Source organism: Aphanomyces astaci (genome assembly GCF_000520075.1).
Source record: "Aphanomyces astaci strain APO3 unplaced genomic scaffold supercont1.130, whole genome shotgun sequence".
Lineage (NCBI taxonomy): Eukaryota > Oomycota > Saprolegniomycetes > Saprolegniales > Verrucalvaceae > Aphanomyces > Aphanomyces astaci.
Window position 1 is genome coordinate 18428 of NW_009798393.1, and position 22724 is coordinate 41151.

General features: G+C 46.2%; 6 protein-coding genes across 6 annotated transcripts; 2 read left to right on the forward strand and 4 right to left on the reverse strand.

Annotated features, from left to right (window-relative positions):
- Positions 1–626: 626 nt before the first annotated feature.
- On the forward strand, positions 627–1094 carry H257_17996 (hypothetical protein). The gene has a single exon (XM_009846986.1). The coding sequence runs from the start codon at positions 653–655 to the stop codon at positions 1028–1030; it is 378 nt and encodes a 125-aa protein (XP_009845288.1). The 5' UTR covers positions 627–652; the 3' UTR covers positions 1031–1094.
- A 6496-nt stretch (positions 1095–7590) lies between these two features.
- H257_17997 (hypothetical protein) lies at positions 7591–8079 on the reverse strand (the record flags this gene model as incomplete). The annotated part of the gene is made up of 1 exon (XM_009846987.1): positions 7591–8079. One exon carries the CDS (start codon positions 8077–8079, stop codon positions 7591–7593), a length of 489 nt encoding a protein of 162 aa, XP_009845289.1.
- Positions 8080–8856: 777 nt separating this feature from the next.
- H257_17998 (hypothetical protein) lies at positions 8857–9998 on the forward strand. Its single transcript, XM_009846988.1, has one exon. The coding sequence runs from the start codon at positions 8869–8871 to the stop codon at positions 9940–9942; it is 1074 nt and encodes a 357-aa protein (XP_009845290.1). The 5' UTR covers positions 8857–8868; the 3' UTR covers positions 9943–9998.
- A 1230-nt stretch (positions 9999–11228) lies between these two features.
- Positions 11229–12575, reverse strand: H257_17999 (S-adenosylmethionine decarboxylase proenzyme). The gene has a single exon (XM_009846989.1). The coding sequence runs from the start codon at positions 12409–12411 to the stop codon at positions 11320–11322; it is 1092 nt and encodes a 363-aa protein (XP_009845291.1). The 5' UTR covers positions 12412–12575; the 3' UTR covers positions 11229–11319.
- A 4461-nt stretch (positions 12576–17036) lies between these two features.
- H257_18000 (hypothetical protein) lies at positions 17037–19084 on the reverse strand. Its single transcript, XM_009846990.1, has 5 exons — positions 18717–19084; positions 18505–18649; positions 18221–18415; positions 18019–18131; positions 17037–17447 (listed from the first exon to the last, which is right to left on the reverse strand). The coding sequence occupies exons 1-5, from the start codon at positions 19064–19066 to the stop codon at positions 17165–17167; spliced, it is 1086 nt and encodes a 361-aa protein (XP_009845292.1). The 5' UTR covers positions 19067–19084; the 3' UTR covers positions 17037–17164.
- A 278-nt stretch (positions 19085–19362) lies between these two features.
- Positions 19363–20505, reverse strand: H257_18001 (hypothetical protein; the record flags this gene model as incomplete). The annotated part of the gene is made up of 1 exon (XM_009846991.1): positions 19363–20505. The coding sequence occupies one exon, from the start codon at positions 20503–20505 to the stop codon at positions 19363–19365; it is 1143 nt and encodes a 380-aa protein (XP_009845293.1).
- Between the last annotated feature and the right edge of the window lie 2219 nt (positions 20506–22724).

Sequence of the window (22724 nt, forward strand, 5' to 3'; positions counted from 1 at the left end):
GCCCCAAACCAATTTGTAGTCCTGTTTTGTACATCATTGACATTGAACGAGTACACCTTGTTGAATTCGGACATGGGTTAAAATGCGTTAAAAGGTCCGAATATAAAACTGAATTCGACTTGGTTTCGGATAATTCGATGCATCTTGCAACCTACGTCGGATGTTAACAATTCCGCAATTGTCTAACCACGAATTACACATTGACTGGGAAATCGAGCGTTGAGCTTCACCTCCAATGCAAGCAAACGCCACACAGAGCAATCGGGAAGCCCTCCGTCGTAGAAACGACATGTGTGTTACTTCTGCCACATCACATAACGATCTCTTCCGTTAACGCGTCGATGAGCATCCTCGCGGGATCGAGTTCATGTCCATTCGACGTTGTGGACCTCCTCTTCGCAAGAGTCCCCTGCATAGAAATATGTATCTCCACGGTACACACGGCTTGGCCAGGCAACCTCAACTGAGAAAACCATAGGACGCATAGTGGGAGCATTGGGTTCACAACCTTGTATCCTTGTATCCAATATCCGGATTTATCTTACGGATGCAAGCTGAATGTATGTGTTGGAGTGCGCGCTCTCAGGACTTGTTTTCGAGACACACGAGTCATTTTGAAATTTGCGCTTTGCTGCACACATACATAACAAACATGCAAGTCTCGACGCTGCTGTCCACCACGTGGTCCATCGACAACACCCCCGCGCCTGCCCCGCGTCGCAAACGCGTACTCACCCCTGAACAGCTCCACATCAACCGCTTGCGCTCCAAGGAGTACTACGAAGCACACAAGAACAAGGTCCTCGAGAAGCTGCGCTCGAATTACGCCAGCAACCGCGACAAAGAACGCGAACGTCAGCGTGAAAAGTACCGCCGATCCAAAGCCAAGAAAATGCAGACACAACAGACTTCAGATAACAAGCTTTCGCAAAACATGGGCGGCGCTGAGTGCCTGGTGATGTCCACAACAACTACCACCCCCTCCAAAGCGGATCATCGGTTGGCGATTCAGTTCCTGCTGAACAACTAGCTCACTCAACGCTTAAGTTAGTTTGCCATCCCTTATTTAGAAACATGACGCTTTTTCCTTGCGATTTGTATTGGAGACCTCACCTACTGCACTGTACTTCGCTGGAGGATTGAGGTCGACATTGGACCAATCATCGGAACGACTCGATATCCGGATGCCGATAATACATGCACACTGGAACGAAAATCCAGTCAGCCAACCACTATACCCCGCTAGATTTATTTGCATTACAATTCCAAAATTCCAGTAGCATTAGTCAAAAACTACTACTAGTAGTAGTACTAGTACGTGGTACAGCACTGCAGTTCCTGGGATCAGTATCGTGGCGGTGCATTGGAGGTGAAAATCCACCTTCAACTCATTCACCATTTGTATGGACAGGTTCTTCCCGTCGTTAGCAACAATCAGTACAGTCAGTACCCATGTTTGGCAAGGAAAGACCAATGTCGTGCGTTCTAGAGTAGTACTAGTATATACTAGTAGAGCGAAAACGATTGAAATTCGTCCAATTTATACCCCTGTCACCTATTTCCAGACATGAGGCGCTCCTGTGGAGCTCACGGTCCTACTCTGTCTCATTTCTTACCTACCAGGTAGATCACAAGGCTTGGAATTGGGGGATGGAAATTAGAGCAATACTTCACCCCCCCCCGTACCAGTAAGTTATGCTGGTGGCATGGGAGAACTGCTAAGAGAAGGGGGGTGCATGTTCTCGTCGAACGGGTTAATGGATTGCAAAAGTCGCACACATGATACAACGCTTTGACAGACAATACGACTGGATTTATTCATCTCAACGCAACTAACCCTTCCGCACGTGACCGCTAGCGTTAAAATCAGTTAAAGATACCGACAACTTACAGTCAACGACACTAATAAGTACTTGTACTACGTAGTAGTTCTTACAACTGAAGCTCGTCGTTATTTGTTGGAGTCAAAACCTCTGTCATATAATGCTAACCCTTCCGTCACCTTAATGAAATGCTAACCCTTCCGTTTTTAATGTACCAATTTAGCGTACAGTCTTAATGATAGTAATTCAAGATTTGGTTTGAGTACAGTACATCCTTGACGACACCGGCCACATTCAGCGTACAGTCTTAATAATAGTAATTCAAGATTAGGTTTGAGTACAGTACATCCTTGACGACACCGGCCACATTGGGTTGGATCTGAGGTTGTGTCGAGTGTTAACCGTAAGTCGTAACAAATTTCGCAAGAAAAATACATAATCTAGAAACCCATAACCTTGTGTAAATTATATTAACCTGTTGTAACCGCCCTAAACACAGAATTACAATTCTCTGACACATACATTTCAAGATAAAAATAGTACAGTAAGGTAATGCATCAATTGTTGACACTGTTTTTGGTCATTTTGGCCATGACTTCAAATCCCAGTAGCTCGAGAACGAGAACGATTATTTTACTGTTAATGCTGATAGCACGACAAGAGAATATAAAACGCCACCATTTTTTTTATGTATCATTGAGCATGATTAGACTACATTTCAGATTTGTATCGAAATTAAATGTTTTGAGCTTTATGGTCACGACTTTTGAGGTGAATCAATTCATGACACCCTTTAAAAACCTTGATGTTTGTATTTGATTAAATTAATATGCAAAATAATTTGATCAAAAATATAATTGTATGCATTTTGCAATACGTAGTAAAAAGTTACATGAATTAATTTAATTAGTCAGATTAAAAAAATGCAGTCACATTTTAATTCACTGACGTTGATCACAACAGTAGCAGCATAGTGGAGGCCATCCACTCGTTGCGACGAGCAATACACTGCTGCTTCTTTGTCTATAATAGCGATGGCTCTAAAGTGAGTACTTCCATGTATCACGGAGCTATGCACAACTGCTGTGACGCTCTCGTAGGCATGTATGGCGGGACAGTGTCAAGTGTTTCTAGTTGACACTCTATTTAAATACTTGTATTTTTTTTGTTTGAGATTGAAAAAAACTGACCAGACTTCAGCATTGAGACATGTAATAAAATATAGAGACGAATATTATCATATCCAATCATACAAGGCCAACACGAAATATCGAGATGCTATTGGCTAAAAGTCAGACTGTCTCAAAATTTGGTGCTGTGTCAACAATTGATGCATTACCTTACACTCAAAATTGGTCATCGAAATGTGTGTACAAATGCTAAGAAAGTGACAAATTTACCTGTGAAGGTAGTCGCGTACACTGTTAATTCGATTATCTAGGGAAAGCGGTGCGTCTTGTGGTTTGGAATCGCCAACTAAAATATCGTAACGGGCTCAAAAGGTATGTGCGTTCCCCTCCTACCCTCCAAAAAAGTTATTATAAACTGGTTTTTGACGTTATCTGTTTAACTGTAAAGTGATTCATGTATTCCTTGGCCTACGTCCCATACCCTCCACCAACCCATTCATACTATGAGGGTGAGAGACTAACAGTAAGTGTTGGTCGTGATGATCTTTGAAACTTTGTGCTGGTTCCATTATTACATCTCTACAGTACCGGTAGTCCAATTTGATTGACGTATTTCACAAAATTGAAATATTCCTGTTTGACTGGGAATTCAAAGCCAGTAAAATTTACTTGGATAATGTATTACAGATTTACAGTTAGGGGATGAAACCTATTTATTTCACCTCTTAATTATAATAATAATATATATACGCATACTACATGTATTAATAGTACTACGTACTGTAGTAGTACTAGTAGAAGAACAGTACTATTAATATTAATATTAATATTAAGTTGGGGCTTACAACATGCCCATACAATTTAGAAATGAGAATGAGATTAATACTGGCACTTTATGGTGTGTCTCACTCACTCTTCAATGTACATGAAACAAGAGGACGTTGTTTTGTCCAATCATTATCACTGGATGGTTGTGATTGGTTATTGGCTGACAGGAATTGCATGCTGACCGGGAATTAAGACTAACAGTAAATAACTACTCCATAGTACTTCGAAGTACATGCATGAATCACGTTAGGGGCTGGTCGGGGAAGATTTAGTCCATGTCCGAGAATGAGACGTACAGTATCCGGACAAAGTGTTTTCGCAATCCAAAAATGTCCATCAATAATTTTTCGTTTTTTATGAAAATGAGTGCCATACATGAGCGGGCGTAAGTGGACCATCCATCCGCGCCAGAAAATTGGCATCCATGTCTGAGTTATTCCGGAAAGCGTGAACGATTGTGTTATCCGGATAATTTGGGCAATAACCAATCAAAAGCTCAGAATGTCTTGAAACATCGACAGAAATATTCCGCGACCAGCCCCTTATAATAAGCCGACTGTAACGTTAGAGCATCTCCAACGGTAAATTCTAACCTATTGCTAAAGCATAGGTTAAAGTCAAACTTCGTTTTTACGGTTGCTATTTTGGCACTATCCGGACATTTTAGAAATTTCGACTCGCAGAATTTCTATTTTCGCGTGAAATAGCAACAAACCCTCCGGATAGTGCAAGAATTTCTATTCTATATCCGTAACTTCGAATTGAAATAGAAATAAAAACACCGTTGGAGATGCTCTTAGTCGAACAATAGCAGCTTCAAATCAAGGTCACTTCTTGGTCGCTCGACGGTGGTACAGTAGCGACATCAATGCATTGCCGGCCAAAGTTGTAGTGCTGGTATTATTCGCTCAAGTCCCTGTCGACCCCAGTCATCGACATGTAACGTTACACACCGGAGTTCACTCGCAAATCTGTGTGTATCCTTTGTCGGGCAAGGTGAAGAAGACAAACATGTACTGTACAATTCCCTCATTAAAACAGTTCCACTGTTTTTTCTCAGAAAACACTGCAATTTAAGGACTTTGTATGCTCGGCCCACCTCACCCCGAGGATTTAGCATCGTATATACTCACTGGGGGTAGGACGGAGTCCCAGATTACAGGGCTACGGACAAAAAGGTGTATCCGGATGGGATAATTCGTCATTGAAACAGTATTTCAAAACAACAGTGGAACTGTAAAACAGTTCCACTGTTTTACAGTTAATGAGGGAATTGTTCGACTAACATGGATATATACCTCACCACCTGTCGTGACATGTGAGTTTTTCCCAGGAATAAGTCATGACATTCAATTGCGACACGTTATGGTTAATTGAGTTTGGATTATCATTTTTAAGACATTGCTCCGCGAGGGCCGACACTAGAACCACATGTTATGGAACCGCTTCGCCAATTGTAACGCGCCTGCTCCATCAGGGGCGGTGTGTAATCTTCGGTTTTTACTTCGCTCATCGCTTCATACCTCGTGCTTCGACCGATCTTCTTCGAAGTTCGGTCCTCGTCTTCGTACGCAGCCCTTGTTCCACTGTTTTTTCTCAGAAAACACTGCAATTTAAGGACTTTGTATGCTCGGCCCACCTCACCCCGAGGATTTAGCATCGTATATACTCACTGGGGGTAGGACGGAGTCCCAGATTACAGGGCTACGGACAAAAAGGTGTATCCGGATGGGATAATTCGTCATTGAAACAGTATTTCAAAACAACAGTGGAACTGTAAAACAGTTCCACTGTTTTACAGTTAATGAGGGAATTGTTCGACTAACATGGATATATACCTCACCACCTGTCGTGACATGTGAGTTTTTCCCAGGAATAAGTCATGACATTCAATTGCGACACGTTATGGTTAATTGAGTTTGGATTATCATTTTTAAGACATTGCTCCGCGAGGGCCGACACTAGAACCACATGTTATGGAACCGCTTCGCCAATTGTAACGCGCCTGCTCCATCAGGGGCGGTGTGTAATCTTCGGTTTTTACTTCGCTCATCGCTTCATACCTCGTGCTTCGACCGATCTTCTTCGAAGTTCGGTCCTCGTCTTCGTACGCAGCCCTTGTTATCCGGATTCCCCAGGTGGAGGGACGGATAAATCCTTGCGGAAATAATCCGGGGAATCCGGGGATCGAACCCACGACCTTTGAGTTAAGAAACCGATGCTCTACCACCTAGATTTACAGTTATGTAAGTACTACTACTCTGGAAAGAAATATAAGGAAGTGTCCACTGTCCGAGTGACAATTTATGAAAAAACTATGCACCATTATATAGAGACTTCCTTATATTTCTTTCCAGAGTAGTACATGTTACTCGGAGTAATGAACTTGCTGCACTGGCTATACGCACAGTACGAAGCCTTCAATCGACCACAAACCTGACCCGAGACATCTCATTGGCTAATATCCACTTCGCCCTTTCCTTTGGGTAGAAAATCAAATAGATTGCAGCCAATCAGCAATAAGCATTTCCATATTCACCGTGTAGATAACGTTATGTAGCTATATAGGTAGAAGTTACCTACAGAACATACCGAGAACGTTCCGTTGGGGTTCGTTGACTCCACATTCTACCACTGTCCGCCCGTCACGTGTCAGTGACAGTACCTACATTCCGAAGCCTGTGTCATGCCCCGGAGGCCATTCCTGGCTGCATGGTTCAAGTCGTCCCACAAGTGTACTTGCATACTTGAAACAAGCAACCTCCTCAACCCCCCCCCCGCAGCCCCATCAAAGCCACCGTCAAAATCCCGCAAAAATACTCCACCGAAACCCGACCGTACATGTGGTCGGGGGCAACCGCGTGGTCTTCTTCTCGTCGCAAGTGCAGCAGCTAAAGCAAGCTCGCACGTCCTTCCACCCGATCGATGAGGACGTGCGGTGTGACCACTGCTTGGCCCGCAGCGATGCACTCACAGCTATGGCTACAAGAACGCTTGTAATGGCACATAAAATCCACTTATTTAATCAAATCTTACCCCCCGGTACTCTTTGTCGTGTGTTTGTTTCGCCGCCTATCATTCTTCCATCTATTCATCCATCCATCGAAAGGTTCACTTCAACGCTGAAGTATGCACTGTTACTGTACTTCATAGGATTAGTTAGACACGCATAATAATAATATGGGGTTGAAAGAACGGCTACCTGAAATGCACTTCGTATTGGAGGAAAAGAATGATAAGGTTTGAGCTAACCTTAGTTTCCCTGTCAATTCTGTCAACATCAAGGCGAATAGATCAAGTCAGTGTTGCCCCTACCATGACCATCGATGATAATTGCCTTCACCATGAAAATTCCTCTTACTGTTAACGTTATTATTCCAAGATTTTATCCTCACAGTCGCACCGGTGGGGATGCCGTCAGAATCCGTACCGGTACTTCACTTGTAATTCCAACATGAGTTGTGCACTGATCATTGCTCGAGATCGCGATGCAGCATCCCATAGCTAGTTAGTACATACATACAGTATGCACACACACAAACTTCCTACACTGTTGCCATAACGTAGAATGCCAATTGTTGCAATACAATTTATTTTTAGTATTAAATTATACGCACGACGTCGTTGGGCGACAAGAGCAAGTCATAGGTCGATCGTCGTGTATACTCGTCCTTGATATCGATGTCGGGCAGTGGTTTAAAGAATCAGACTCCGTCGCGGAGGCTGTACGGCACGACGTAGGCCACCCCCAAGTCGATTTTAAATCCTTCACGCGGCACACTCCCAGCTCTCACAGCACACACGGATGGTTAACTCTCAAGATATGCTGGCATCATTTGAGTGGGTTTCCTGGGCAGCTCTAGCCACTTGGCGACGGGAGAAGTTATGACGATCTGCCCGTCGTGACCTAAGTCGCTCACTTCCCCGCCGATGAGTTCCGGCAGGCCCACGTAGCTGATGCGATGGGTGACGGGATGGGTTTTCTTGTAGATTTGGCCGCTAACCTGGTCTTCAATGGCTTCAGAAGCATGAATACCCATACGCACACGAATCCCGTGGAACAAATATGGGGCTTTCTTGAGACGCTGCCGCTGCCCCTTTATCGACGACTCCGTTGATAAGGGGGCCAACGGAAGCAGCAACAATTGGGTTTGCACGTCCAAACAGTACGCCAGGGCGTCCCCAATGCCGTGAAACGCCAGCTGAAAAGAGCCCCCTGCCGTGGTGATCTCGTAGCCATGGTGGACGACCAGCAGGGAGCGAAGCAGCCAATCGTGCAAGTCTTGGGTGTCGTGCATAATGGATCCAAGGGCCCCCAGACGCTTCGATGTCGGTGTTGATCAAGACGGGGTTGCTTAGCGGCGCCCGGGCAGGTTCCAAGCATGAAAGGGCATGTTGGTGGGCATGTTTGGAATCATTGTCATTGCCGCCGTTCTGACTCGTACAAAACGACAGGCAGCTCGTTTGACTTCCGGCAAGGGCCAAGGCAAACACGAGCGTGTGGCGTAATTCAATAGGGACAACACCCCCATCATCTACAAACATTTGAACAGACCAATAGGAGAGTTTTTTTGCTGTATTCTCTCCAATAAGAGCTATCGATCTTTTTATCTATGATTGGCTAAAAGTGCATTGTAACTTGACATCGGATCAGTTGACACAAATGAATAAAATGTCAATTGTACTACTGTGGGCGAGTTCACCCACGGTTCTCTGTACTCTATGTACTACCGGTAGTACAGTACTGTCCGTTCCTTCCGCCCAAACGGACAGTACTAAAGTATGCCATGCATCGGCGTACACAAGTCGTTTGATGCGGTGGAAATCACCCGAACGAACGTCGGCATCAGCGGCATGCTGGGATTGTAAGTCCAAAGTAACACACTTCAAATGTCTAACGTTACGGCAGCCTTGCACTCTAAGTTAGCCAATGAAATGTCTAGAATTTTAGAATTGACCAATCGAATGTTGTAATCATTGCCAATTATGATTGGTCAGATAGTCCGATGTGAAAGGGATTCAATTGGCTAGACCTTGCACCTGCATCCTGGACGCCTTTTTGCATTTTTGATCTGTGTCATTGCAACATGCCTGTGAATCCGACGTCGATTCGGGCGCTTCTTGCCGTGAATGCGGGCCTCATCTACGCCAGTGGACTCTTTGTGTACATGGGATCGGCAGCCCTCGACAGCATATCGCGAGCCGTGTCCGCTGGCACGATTCTCCCTGACTCCGCAGTGTTCATCGTTGTTGTGGGTGTGTTGGGCATGTTCTCAGGGGTGTATGGTGCTTACACTACAAACCACCGATCCGAAACGCACTTGAGTCGTGTGGCCAAAGCCATGGCGTTGGTTTCATTGCTGTTTCTGACCAGCTTTGCCTTGAGTTTGGTAATGTACCTACAATCGAAGCGGTGGTTGAGAGTCTACCCATACAACTCGTACAGCTCGTTTATGCCAGAGTCCCGAGTCGCGTATGAGACAGCGTTTAGCGGCCTCGTGTGTCCCATTACGCTTGGGTTTGCCTGTCACGGCCAACCCATGGCCGTCCAAATGGAGAGTAGCGAAGGCTACTATTCAGTCCAAAGAATCCTCATGCCATCGACGCCTTCTGAAAAGTGGACCCAGTACTCGTACAAACCGCACGGATGGTATGGTGTGAACGAGTCCGTGGCGTCGGCTTTGACGATGGTGCCGCGAAACTCGGGCCGGTTCATCGACTTGTGCTCAAACGTCACAGGCCGCATGGAGGCGCTAGGACCGGCCAAAACTTTGGCCGCCGAACTCAAACGAGCGTGCCGCGTGTGCGCGTCGGTCGCCCCCGTAAACGAACTGCCTTCGTGGATGGATACGTATCCGCGAGATTACAACAAGCGATATATGGACATTTATGCATTTGTGTCGCCCGCGTGGACGAAGGAATGCATGCAACGACTCGACTGGGGCGCCATGCTGGGTGGTGGCTATTCTAGATATTCGACCACGTACAACTTGTACGGCTCCAGTTCGGTCCCCCTGTCGTCCGTGTTTTTGTCCAAATGGTCCAGCTTCGCATTGGCCATATGCGTGAGCAGTGGATTTCTCGGTGTCGTAAGCGCGTTGTTGGCGTACGAAGCCCAGCGAACCGTCAAGGAGTTGCCGCCAGCCAGTCGACCGAATTGATGGAAATCTTTAGTATGTCGAAAATATAAGTCTTGCGGAATCGAGTTGAAATGGTGCAGTTATACAATGCCATCGGCAACTATGTATGTACCGCCACATCACCGCAACCGACCACGACACTGTTCCTTCAAAATGAAACTAAACTCGTATCATCATGATTCAATGGACTCGAGAGTACTCTTAATATTAGGGAGGTTTCGGGAGATGAGTAATATTTATCGTTATACTTAAAATAACCTCTGATGCTTTATAGGTTTGAGGAAAACTCCGGAACTTAGTACCAGAATCCCTGAAATGGGGATTCGAATCCTCGACCATGATTGGCCAGATCTGTTGACTTGTGATCTGTATGCCAGATCTGAATGCAAAGCTGCGGCGTCGCCTAATTTGCGTTTCGTAGTTCCTACAAGTGTATACATGTGATGTTGCACGGGATTCTACGTCACTATGCAAAAAGATGGAGGTTATCATGAACTTGTTCGCTCCCACCGCGCCTCTGATCGACCTCACTTTATGTGGGTATATCCAGCACGCTTCCACCTTCCACGCTCCATTTCAAGAGTCGGCCGCGCCTAGCAGTACATCCGGCAGGAGTTGTACCAGTGGCTATCAACGATATCTTAAAATCACGAGATAAGTACTAGTATAGAAGCACTCCTCTGCAGATGGCGCTTTGGTGCCAGTTGCCGAGGCGTGCTACTTTAGATGCAAGCCACTCCTTGCCTTCGTAGCCACGCCTTTCCGAACGTCCTACAGATAGTAGAACAACTGAACTAACACAATATGAGTTTCAATCAATTCAATGCTTCGTATGCCTCTGTCGTCCCTAACGTTACTAGCCCCAATGCTTCAACGGCGAATGACCCATGGGACGACTTCACAATGACCTCGCCGATCATCCACGAAGTCCACGAATTTGGCTCCATCTACCGGTAGCCTATGGATAGAGAAAACTTGTTAACGTTATCACCAAAATCGTCGATATAAAATCCCTTGCTTTTATAATACTTTGCTTTCAATTTTTAAGGAAAAAGAAAAGAGAAGTCATCTCCAAAATCTCCCTAGTTTACAAAACGGATTTACAGTAAACATTAGATAGTTACTGGTATTACTGTATATACTAACTCGTACTAGTACTTACTAAATTTACTACGACAGCATCAAGCGACGTTTTTTGCCTATTTCATTCAAATTGATCGAGTCTGTAGTACGTAAATTCAGTGGTTGTCACATTTGTCAAGTGTCCCTGATTGAAAAGCTTCTTGATCGCAAATTGGCACATTATTGGTGGCAATATGAAAAAAATTGAATTATTTTATCCAATTCTCGGTTTTCCCGTTACACAAAAAAGAAGAACAATCGCGAATTGATCGAATCTTATTCGACGACGACAAAGTTGGCCTTGAGGGAGATGAGGTCTCCGTCCATGTGGACCTGCGTCCAGCCGCCGCGGCGCTTGTATCCTTTGAACTGGCACGTCTGGAAGACATGGTCCTTCATCGTCAACTCCCCGAGGATCGACATGGTCAGGGTCATCTTGGACGGACGGAACACCGCCAGCACACGCTCGACCATAGGGGCGTACGCGCCGACCTTGTCGTTCGTTTCGAAGCTCGCGTAGCTGCAGTGGCTCTCGGGGGTGATGTGGATGGTCGAGTACACGTCGTCTTCGATCGAGTTCATCGAGTACCCGCACGGTTCGAACGCGAACGAGTCGAGGATCGCGTTGGGCACCAAGTCGCGGATGCCGCTCGCCGCGCTCATCTCGACGCCGTCCATGCCGTTGTCGCGCTTGAAGAAGTGCGCGGCCACATCCGCGTGCATGTCCTGCATGAGCATGTGCACCGTGTGCTCGTTCTTGCGTTCCGACGAGTCCGACGGCGAGTTGGGGCCGTGGGTGTCAGCGTCCCAGTTGTACGAGTACCAGTGGTCGCCAGTGATGGGGCCGAGCACATGAGCCACACCGTTGGGGAAGAAGTCGTTGAGGAACTCCACTTCCGCGCTGAACGACGTGTGGGGAAAGTGCTGCTCTTCGGGCTGCAAGAAGTTCTTGCGCGAGTACCGGACCTTGTCGATGCTCATGCCGAGTTCGTGGAGGTACTCCATGACGAGGGGCAACGTCTTGAGCAACGTGGTGGTGCCGCACGTCTTCATCAACAACTTGCGCGGGTACACAAAGAGCGACGACTCGGAGAGGACGTACGCGTCCAAGGACGCATTGGACACCTTGGAGAGGATCGTGCATTTGGCAGCATCGCACAGCGCGTCCAATTGCGTGCGGGACAAGGCACGGAGGCCGTCGGGGTGGCCGGCATCGGTGAAGTCGATTTCTAGGTTCTTTTCCGGCCCTTCGAACGTGTTGGGGTAGTCGACGTTGGCGGGGTTGTCGGAGCAGTTGCTGCACGAGTCCGTGGAGGCCGTGACGCTGGTGGCCGTGGTCTTGTCGTTGAGGGTAGTTTGGGTGGTCATCCTGAATGAAGCGTAGTCGATGCTAGGCTGGGGTATCACAAGCTCCGACGTAAAAGAAGCCTGTGTAGATGCGCGAGGGATCGACTAGGTAGTTGCCTGACAACGTTGTTCTGCCGCTTCGTCCGTGGATGCTTCGGGCGGAACCTCGATGCATGCACTGGTGGAATGGAAAGTGAGCGGTTCAATGGTCGAGCCAGGCCGTTTTGACCCAGAGGATATGGGCATACAAACATCAAGATAATTGGCCACCTGTTTCACTTGTATACAAACACCAAGTCAAAATACTTCCACTGGGATTCACTACAAGATCCGCGGCGAAAAGTTGAACTTTCATCAATGGTGGCCAGCACCCGCCGATAATAATAGAAATAAAGAATGCAAAGACGCGTTTTAGAGCTCGAAAAACGTTTAAACAAGATTGGGACGTTTCACATGCGTTTTTCAAGGCAAACGTGGTTTCAACCCTGCACTGCAATTGACCCCACCAACACTGCTGTTTGCAAGTACTTCAAAGTATAGCAGGTACCTCGGTTTGTTATCACTACGGACTACTAGTATTTGTGTAAGAATATATGTAGTATGAGGGGGGTTGTGGAACCGCGAGAAGTGCAAGAGTTGAACTGTTCACATCCATGGCAGCAACCTGGCAGGCGTTTCATCAATAGATTGAATATGGAGTGTTTAAACAGAAACGTTTTTTATAAAAACGAGTGTTTTTTTTGCTGCGGATTCGATTTATATTGGTCACTCTCTCGTATTGCTCTCACTGCTCTCCCATACAAATTCCGAGGTATTCAAAAATGTAAAGACCATTTGGTGTTTGCGGTACGCTTACAACGACTGGGAGTGTTGATTATGGGACTAAATTACATCTCAGCGGTGATTGTGATGCTTGTGACTTGACAGGCATCGCTTGAGGCATTATTGCTATGTGGCCAAGCTAACGACCAAGAGCTCACAGTCGAGCGCTACATATTGATTGAACTGTACCGCGGAATATACGTATAGATCGCACAAATCAGAGTTGTGAATGTACCGTACTGTATGCACCTGAAACTTATGATGGACACTGAAAATACAGTGTATGTGGTGGTGATTGCAGAACAATTCCCTCATTCATACAGTACTACAGTTTCTATCCTCAGAAATACTGTTTCCATAAGGGAGAGCCAGATACTGTAATTGCCAAAACTGGCAACGCATCCAAGCGTTAACTGTAAGTACACAGCACACTGTGCACCTCACCGTGGCTCACTATTACTACTCAGTAATAACTATGCGGAGTACCACGGACTTTCTCTTTTCCAAATTACTCCGGACTTTTGCAAAATGCATTTTTTCCGTATTAATGGGGACATTTTACTTGTTTGTGATTGGCTAATCTGATAATACAATGATATCATTGGCTGAAGTTATTACAAAGACAAAATTTCATGGTCGCAAGATGATGCCTTTGGCAGAAGGAACACGCGCCACTGACGCTTTGAGTTCACGGTGAAGAACCCCGAGAAAAGAAGCGCGGTTGGTGAGGTTCAGTGTAGAGTACCAATGCTTCACTTAACTGTCCTTGTCCAGGGGCAACAGCTTCAAGCGGTTGCATATCTGCCCTCCATGCACGAAACACCACCGGTGGCCATACGCACCAAGGCCCCATAGTACTAAGGGCTTAGGGCCCGTCTGGCAACCTGAAATATTACAATATTCTGGCCCAAAACGCCATCTTGGGGCCGAATTCAATAAATCTGATAATAATTGAAACATGTCTTGTTTGAAGAGTTTTAACCCAAATCCAATAATTCCAAGTGGGATTTACTCCTTGTGGTGGTCCAAAAACGCCATCTTAGGGCGTGTTCGGAGCGACTTTTGTGTCAGCGGTTTTTGGCTTTTTCCACAAGCCGCTGAAATATCAGCGACTTTTTGCCTTCACTGACATTGGTTAATAACAGAGAAAAATCAACCAATGATGCGTCCTAAAATTCATTGTCCATTTTCAGCTCTATGACAGCGGAGCGCAGAAAATTGTTGTCGCGTAGTGGCTGTGGTGGCCAAATGTTCAGGCGGCGAGTGGCGAAACGACGTAGAGTAGATTTAGCGCATGAGAACTATGTATCTACGCAAGTCAGTCGTAAGTCGGCGGCTTGGAAATATAGACTGCCACGCTAATGGCGCAAAGGTAAAGGTCAAACCGACCGACAATGCTTTGTGTTTCAACCTTGTGCGTCGGTGTGACCGTCTCCTTCCCGAAGGAGTCGTGCAGTCATCACTACTAACTCTAGGCATGCGCAACCCATAAGATCAACTCCTAGCTAACCTGAAATCAGTTTACAATACACAGAGCCTAGGGTTCAGTACAAGTAGGACGTCGCGCGGGAGGGGCATGTGTGCAGCGTTCGATGTGTTGTGTGTGCAGCTACCCTCGACATGGAAATGACTTACCACAGCCGTGCTTCACATGGGTAAAGTTCTCCCGTCGAGGACCTACCAGTACACACCGGAGTGGAGTGACGAACCACCGGCATCCGACAAGGGCGTGCTTTGGGCGTGCTCCTGCGAAATTTTGGTTTGCAACCAAAAATTTATTCTGATATTTTTGCCCAATAAATAGCCACAATCCCAAAAGTCGCTGTAAACGACCTCAAGGACGTCGTCCAGAGCGGTTTTTGCAAAAGTCGATGGAAACGATTTTGATTGGCTACTTTTCCAAAAACCGCTGACACAAAAGTCGCTCCGAACACGCCCTTACACTATTGACCTTTAACCTCCATTTTGAAAATGGCATTTTTAGTTTATCCCTTACCGGTATCCCATTTTGCCAAAAAATGGAATATTATTTTTGAAAAGTTACCAAAATAATCGAGGTTTATTTAGGCGATCCCTAAATAAATCTCGATTATTTTGTATTTTTTTTCTGATGCCTGATGACGAATCAAATTTAGGATGTTTTGCGCTTGCAGCCAATAGACATTACCTTTATATTTTTATTCTCTCTCAGACATGGTAGGACTCATTAAATTTAGTGAGAAAATGATGTTTTGAGGTCGCTGGGAAGGGAAATATCCACAGTACAGTAATATGGAACAGTGGAAGTAGTATATTCTGAAATATTGCCTAATGGAATATGCTGAGTATACTAAAATAGGAAGGGTAAAGTACTATTAACGTAGATGGCCAGTTTATGGTGCACGGGACAGTTTAAGGTGCACTCAAATTGGCCAATGGAATTGCTTGAATTTTGGAGTAGCCAATCAAATCACTAGAAATATGAAATCACTAAAAAATAAGCAAAAACAGCATACATATTTTAAGCTTAAACCGTGCACCATAAACCGTCCCTCCTATTTTGCCTTGACTTGAGTGGAATCGAAGTCAATGAACGCTAAGCTGAAGGCTATTCAAGCCGATTAAATAATCAGAAGAATACCCAACCTTTCGGCTGCATGCATCACTTTTCAGAATTGAAATCCTGGTCCTGGGAGACGAGTAAGCTGAATTCTACGACGAAGTCTCTTTCAAGTGCACCATAAACTGGCCATCTACGTTAGCGACTTGAAGGGCCGCCGCAATCACTTCGTCGTCTTTTTGCCTCTTACCTACGCGTTCGTTTCACAACGAACGGCTGAGAATATCTACCGGTCTTTTGATCCCATTGCACACTTCATCATGGCAAAAAAACTAAGCTATGTACAGAAATGAATTACAGTAAGGTCGTAGATTGAGTCTGCCCTGCCCAGTCGGTGATGTTTTTGCTTTTGTACAGTACTAGTATTTACAGTTTGTTAGTACCCAATCACATACTTCGAAGTACTACATAGTCCTTCAGTAAGCCAGCTTATATTGTTCGGATTTGATCATACCTGATATAAGACGCGTTGCCGAGGCGGACACGGCGGTTGACGGCGAATTCGCTCCTGCAAGTGTACATGAATCAAAATTATGCATAAAACAGTCAATGGATACGTAGTTACAAGGTAGAAATATGAATATTAGCTTGAGCCCAGCTTCACTTTAGTAAAACGAAGCACCAAACCTATTGTGCTTTTCATCGTTTTTGGCTAATCCATGGCTCACACCTCCTTTATTAATAATTTTTCATCCTACGATTAGGGTAAAGTAAGGTATTTTACGGATTGGAGCTCTCATGGCTTAACGGATTGCCACAGAAAACTATGACATCAATATGAGCCTTCTCGTTGTTTACCACGTAACTGTAAATGCGTGGTCTCCGAATAATTTGCCATGTATGAAGCAATGACGTTATCCGTACATTATGGAATATCACAAAAATCAAAAACCAACATGACCGACCTGCCACTTCCCTGCGGTAGCGGCGGCTGCAGGATCACTCATTAACAATTGCTCAGTGTAGTGCATCGATGATGGTGTACATCACATGGCTCTCCACCAGCCTCGCTGAACTCCACTCTCCGCCAACACGGCCAAACTACAATATACTCAGGGCATCGTACACTGGTCTATGCAGCAAGTGTAAAACGAAGCATATCAATTGTTCTGTCATAACGTTAAGCGCACCACTACTACGTAGTACTCGTACTATGTAGTATTACTACCTAGTAGTAGTGTGACTACAGTACTAACGTTACCATATTTTGGTTTGTCATTTTTGAGGATGTGAACATGCCAATGTTATCAACCAGCGAAATTCCAAACTGGTGACTGCAGCGACCACAAGACTACGATTCCAATTCACGAAAACTTACAACTACATCCAGATATCGAACTACGTTTATAAAAGTTATCCCCCCCTTCGAAGGCGAGAAGTCGACTTGTTTGGCGGATAATAATACGCTTCCACCAATTCCATCAACGGTGGCTTGATGTAATGGAACGAAATCGTGTCGGGCGCGGCGCACTGACTGGCATTCTGCCACCCGATGCCGCCACCATGGTCGCTGAACCAGTTGTTTTCGTACTCAATGGACGGATACAAGTCGTGGTCGAACGCGTCGGGGTTGTGATCTTCGTGGTAGATGCGGGCAGGGGAATACTGATGGAATCGTTCGCGGTGGGCAGAATCTCTATACCAACAACACAATGCGAACGTATTATTGTGGTTTCGGTATAGATTTCCAGATCCTGTCGAATCGAATATCTCGCCGCCGAATCGAATCATGAATCGACGCTATGATTGGCTAATTCAATTTTGAGTGGATTTGATTGGCTCTTACGGAAAGGACAAGTATAGTCAGCCAATCAGAACTCCAGCGTGATTCAAAATAACAAACCAGCCGAAATTTGGAAGTTAATAGCGAATTCACGATACTCCAGTTGGATTTCAAACGATAGTCATAAAAGCAAATACTACGTAGTAAGCATTATTGTCACGTCGATTCGAAATTGGAGTGGGGTGCTCGATCAGCACCGAATCGATATATCGACCAATCAAAAACCACAACACGAATCAAGTGGCCAATCAAGTCAACTCTTCGACCAATTCAACATCGAATTCGTGTGTGATTGAAATTAGTATGATACTGGACGATCTTTACAAAGTACAAAGAATCGATCGATAGATTTGGCGAATTAGCACAAAGTCCAAATATTGGGTAAAAGGACAATAACTACATCAGAGACGACAACGATATGTACCTCGTATCGACTGGAACGACGCCCAAAAAGCGCATGCAAAACGAAATCGCCCAGTCATCGGGTACAATTTCGTCGGGTAAACAGAACGGCTCGTCTAGATGTTCCACCAACAGCTACAACCCCCAAAATATGTGACACGGTTGCGCATAGTGTAATAACAAGGAAGAAGGATACAACTACTACCAATTGGAATGGTTGGTACCTTTAAATAAGCCATATTAAACGCGTAGCCACCACCCCCAGGCGTGTAGTATAGCCCGCCATGGGGCATTGTAGCCGTCTTGGTAGCCGAAAACGCGGCAAAGTGCTTGGGGTGCATCGTAGCTTGCAGGTTTGGGCCGTAGAACCATTCAAATGCCCGTTGCATTTCCCACCACTGCAGTGTCATGCGATGGCCCTACGATCGTGTCCAATTTAATATATACATTTATATATATTCAATCCGTCAAGGCATTGGAATATATATTATTTATACATCAAACCTACCAAAAGCAACGGGCGTGACATATTTGTCGACTGTGTGGCCACGTACGCCCGCAGGTTCTCCACCAATACAAACGTATCGTCATCGCATTTGAAGATCCAATCATACGCGTCGCCGTATTCGCGCCACAAGAGCCGAACTACAGCGCTAGAGCATACATTCATTCCGTGAGAGGCCATACATACATACACTCGCGGACGAGGTAGCTACATACCGATGCTTTTGCCACAGATGCAAGTGGGTAGCGGGGGCGACTACGCGCGCCGTGGGAATGGACAGGTCTTCCACGTTGCTCATAAAGACGAGCTTATCGCAACGCTGGCCCCACGTCGCCTTGATCGACCGCGCCCGGTTGTGGTTCTCGTCGAACGTGTTCACCCAACACAGAATCTTCTGTGGCGACGAGGGCTCTGGAAGTACGCGGACGAGCCGCAGCGCGTCCATGTTGTCACCCAACTGGTCCTCGATGGACTGGCAATGAACGAGCAATGGCAGTACGCAGCATAGTAGTACGAGCCACGGCGCCGCCATAACGTGCCAACACAACGACAGGACAGTGTACATATTTGATCAAGCACAAAGCGAAATGGGAATGCCATTGGGTGGAATATATTGTATATGGAGCATTTGATTGGACAAAATCTATTCTGCACGTGTGTACACTGTACACTGTACTTTGTCCTTGTTAGTGACAGGCCAGTTGACTGCCACCACTTCTATACTATTAATAGTAGTAGTATCGTTTAGCTCAACGTGAGTAGTAATGTAAAGTCATGAGTCATCATAACTGCTTTCATTTCAGTGACGACAATATAGTACTAATCAAACACGAATTATTTTATATCGTTCATATACTAGTATTACACCCAGTAGCCCACAATTGCCATAGCCATAGCCCCGAGCCAGAGGAACGCATAGTTTAGCCATCGTGCTGAAGAAGTCTTGGCGTGGAACTCGGGGTTGATGGTGTAGTGGTACGTCAAGAGCTCGACTAGCCCCGTGTACACCAAAATGCCGCCCGCGACGGCGTCCAAGACCCCTCGGGTCCACAGCGATGCCGCGGACGTTTCACTGTACGAACTGCTCACGGCGATCCCCAAGGCGATACCCAGGGGGGTCGTAATGGAAAACCCCAGCGCGGTGAGGGCGGACGTCCGGAAGCTCGAGAAGGCCGTCACAGCCGACGAGCCCACGGCGATTCCTTCGAAGAACTGGTGGAATGAAATCGCGACCAACAACGCCGAAAAGCTGGGCCCAGTCGCGACCCCCAAGTTGACCCCGACGATCACCGAATGAACTGCGACGCCGATTTCAAAGATGAGCACGTTGATCTTTTTCCGCATGTCGCTTTTGTGGGTGGAGGTGGTGCTGATGTCGTGCTCGGGGGAGTGATGGGTTTGATGGGAAGGTGTGTGATGGTGGTGGTGGTGGGCGTGGGGTTGGTTGTGAAGGGGGGGGTCGTCGGTCAACTGCACTGCCAACATGCTGAGGGTGGTGGAGCCGCGGTGGGACTTGAGAATGGCCACGGCACTGTCGCGGTCCAGTTGCGGCTCGTCCAAGAGCAGCACCAATTCCGTTTCCAGCACTTGCATGAGAAACACAGTGCCTACGACAATGGCCACGGCTAAACCAGAGTACTTCACGTCCAAACAAGGGTGGTTCAGCGTGTCGATAGCTGGCGGAATCATGTGGATGAACGCGGTGGCGATGACGACGCCAAACCCAAACGAATTGAGCAGCGTGAGGACCGACCGGGCTTTCCGAAGGCATGTCACGTACGCACTAAAGACTGGAAACAAACTACCGACAATCGACACCCCAAACACGATAAAGATGGCGGCGATGTGCAGGGATTTATTGTACCCTTCTACCTTCAAGTTCTTGATAGCCCCGCAAGTTCTGGTGCTGTCGGCTTCGAGGCTGCCTCGGTCATCGTCGCGATCTCCCTCGGCGAGCACAGCCAATACGGACCACAATAACACCAAAACGACACGCAAGTTCATGTGTAGCATTGACGTGAAATGCCAAAATGGCAATACAAGGTTAGTTTTGGCATTGCCCGGGTGTGATCAAAGGCTGGGAGCTTCCAGTTTTATTGCAATGTTATCGTTAAATAGATACAGTGAAGATGGTTGCACTTGGACCTGATTCACACCCAGTTTGAACGTCCCGTATGCGTTCGGTCAGAGTAATGGACACATTGCGTCAGGTCATAATAACATTACATACTTTTCGAGTGATTTGGCCACGTCCTCGAAGAAATTCTTGAAAGTACAACGTGGAGGACCAAGCCCCCAAGCTGGCGATGATACCAGTGCGCCTACACCTTGATTTTCCAATGCTACTCTACAATTTGAGTTTGTGAAGAATCTGCGGTGATGATGCCTGTCCTGTACTAGTATCAACCACCAAACCGGTACATCCGCAAACGAATCATATGTGTGTAGTGTATAGAGATACTGTAGATACAGCAACTTTTGAGTCCATCCTACAGAATTCCATTCAATTTCTCTACATTCAATTTCTCTACGGGAACAATAGAACGCACGACGAAATACTTGCCGAAAATCCTGAAAATTCATCGTCGTCGTTCATAAGCTTGGCACTGCTTTAGCCAGGCGGATTGTTCACCATAGCGCTAGTACTATGGTAGGACCAATTTGATTTTAAAAGGATGGGCTCGAGCGCTCGGGCTGAGCGCGGAGGACTTCAGACTCAGGCCTGAACTCGTACGACTAAGACTTTACTCTAGTTGTACTAGAGTAAAGTGTTAGACTATGGTACAGTTGTGTCCTGTAACAGTAGGCCGTTCGTGCACCTACTACTTCTATGGAAGTACAGCTGCGCTTTACGGTAATCTTAGTCGTGGGCAACAGTAGTATCACCTTAAGCAAACCAGTATGAACACCGACCTTCAACCAAAAAATGAGCTCGAAAGGTGGGACTTTTAGGATCGAATATTGCCACCCCTGAACTACATGGGGCGTTGTGGACTGTAGGCAGGCACCAAGTTAACGTTAGGTCTAAACGTGTAAGTCGCGTAAAGGCTTACTTCCAATACCTTCACGTTAAGTAGTTTTTAGCGATCGCACACTGAATGACTGCCGCAAGGCGCCAACTGAATAATCACAGCTACAATTGATCAACAGAATGTAATGCGAGATCGCCGTAACGTTACAGTCTTGAGGGCAATTGTGTTTTACCCTGGTTTGACACTTGACTTTCGCCTGAATTTGATAGGGGTGCTCTCAATCGATTTGATCGTCGCCTCCAAATGACTGCACATAGTGTACCACAATTTCCCCTCGGGGCCCCAAAGCACATGATCAATTCCCACACATTTCAGCCTCTGGGAAGTTGACCTGGCAAGACTTGCTACAAGGCGTTTCAGTACATGGCATGGCACGGCTGATATATGTAAGTCAATTACCACATGCATATTCCACCAGTTCCCTTCAAAGCGGGATAATACGCCCACCGCAGTCGTACTGCCCATATATTTTAAGCATCGCTGACGCTAACCTAGAACATTTGAGGCAGCTTTTTGAGGCCAACATGCTGTGTACCTTATTGAGTCTCTGGATGTCATTTTTGTTTGTAAGACACTTTTCCGACCACAGGTGAGCGGTGGGGAGCACGACGTTTGAAACGCTTGCTCATTTCGGTAACAATACCCTTACCCCCCACATTATACTGACAAGCTTGCCCAGGCCCCACATCCCCCCCTGCGAGATCTCAAACATAAAATTCGTCAAATGCCTGAACTTATCAATTATTCGCTCACAAAGCGGGGTGATGGGCCAATAGCTTCTATGGGTTACAGTATGTACTGTACTGTACCAAGCCCCGCACGGCTGCCTCCTCGCTGACAAGAGAGCAAGTTGTCATCAGCTGTTCCCCTGCTTTACGTTTGTGAGCCCATGGAATTCCCCAAGTTCCCAACCACATTCGGATGTTCGGCTAACTGATTACATTTAAAGGGGACAAGTCACTCACTTTCCTCACACGACTGTTGATGATATAAGCTGACTCCAAAGGCAGCAATGTCAGTTCGGATGCATATGCAAGTATCGCAGCTGTCGTTGCTGTGCAACTGGTACCTACAGTATATCGAGGTCATTTGTGTTAATACGTAATTACTAGTAATTTTATCGCACGAATTGTTTACACTGTTTGGGCATTGAATATCGATCAATTCGATGGAGGCATGTGTGATAAAAAC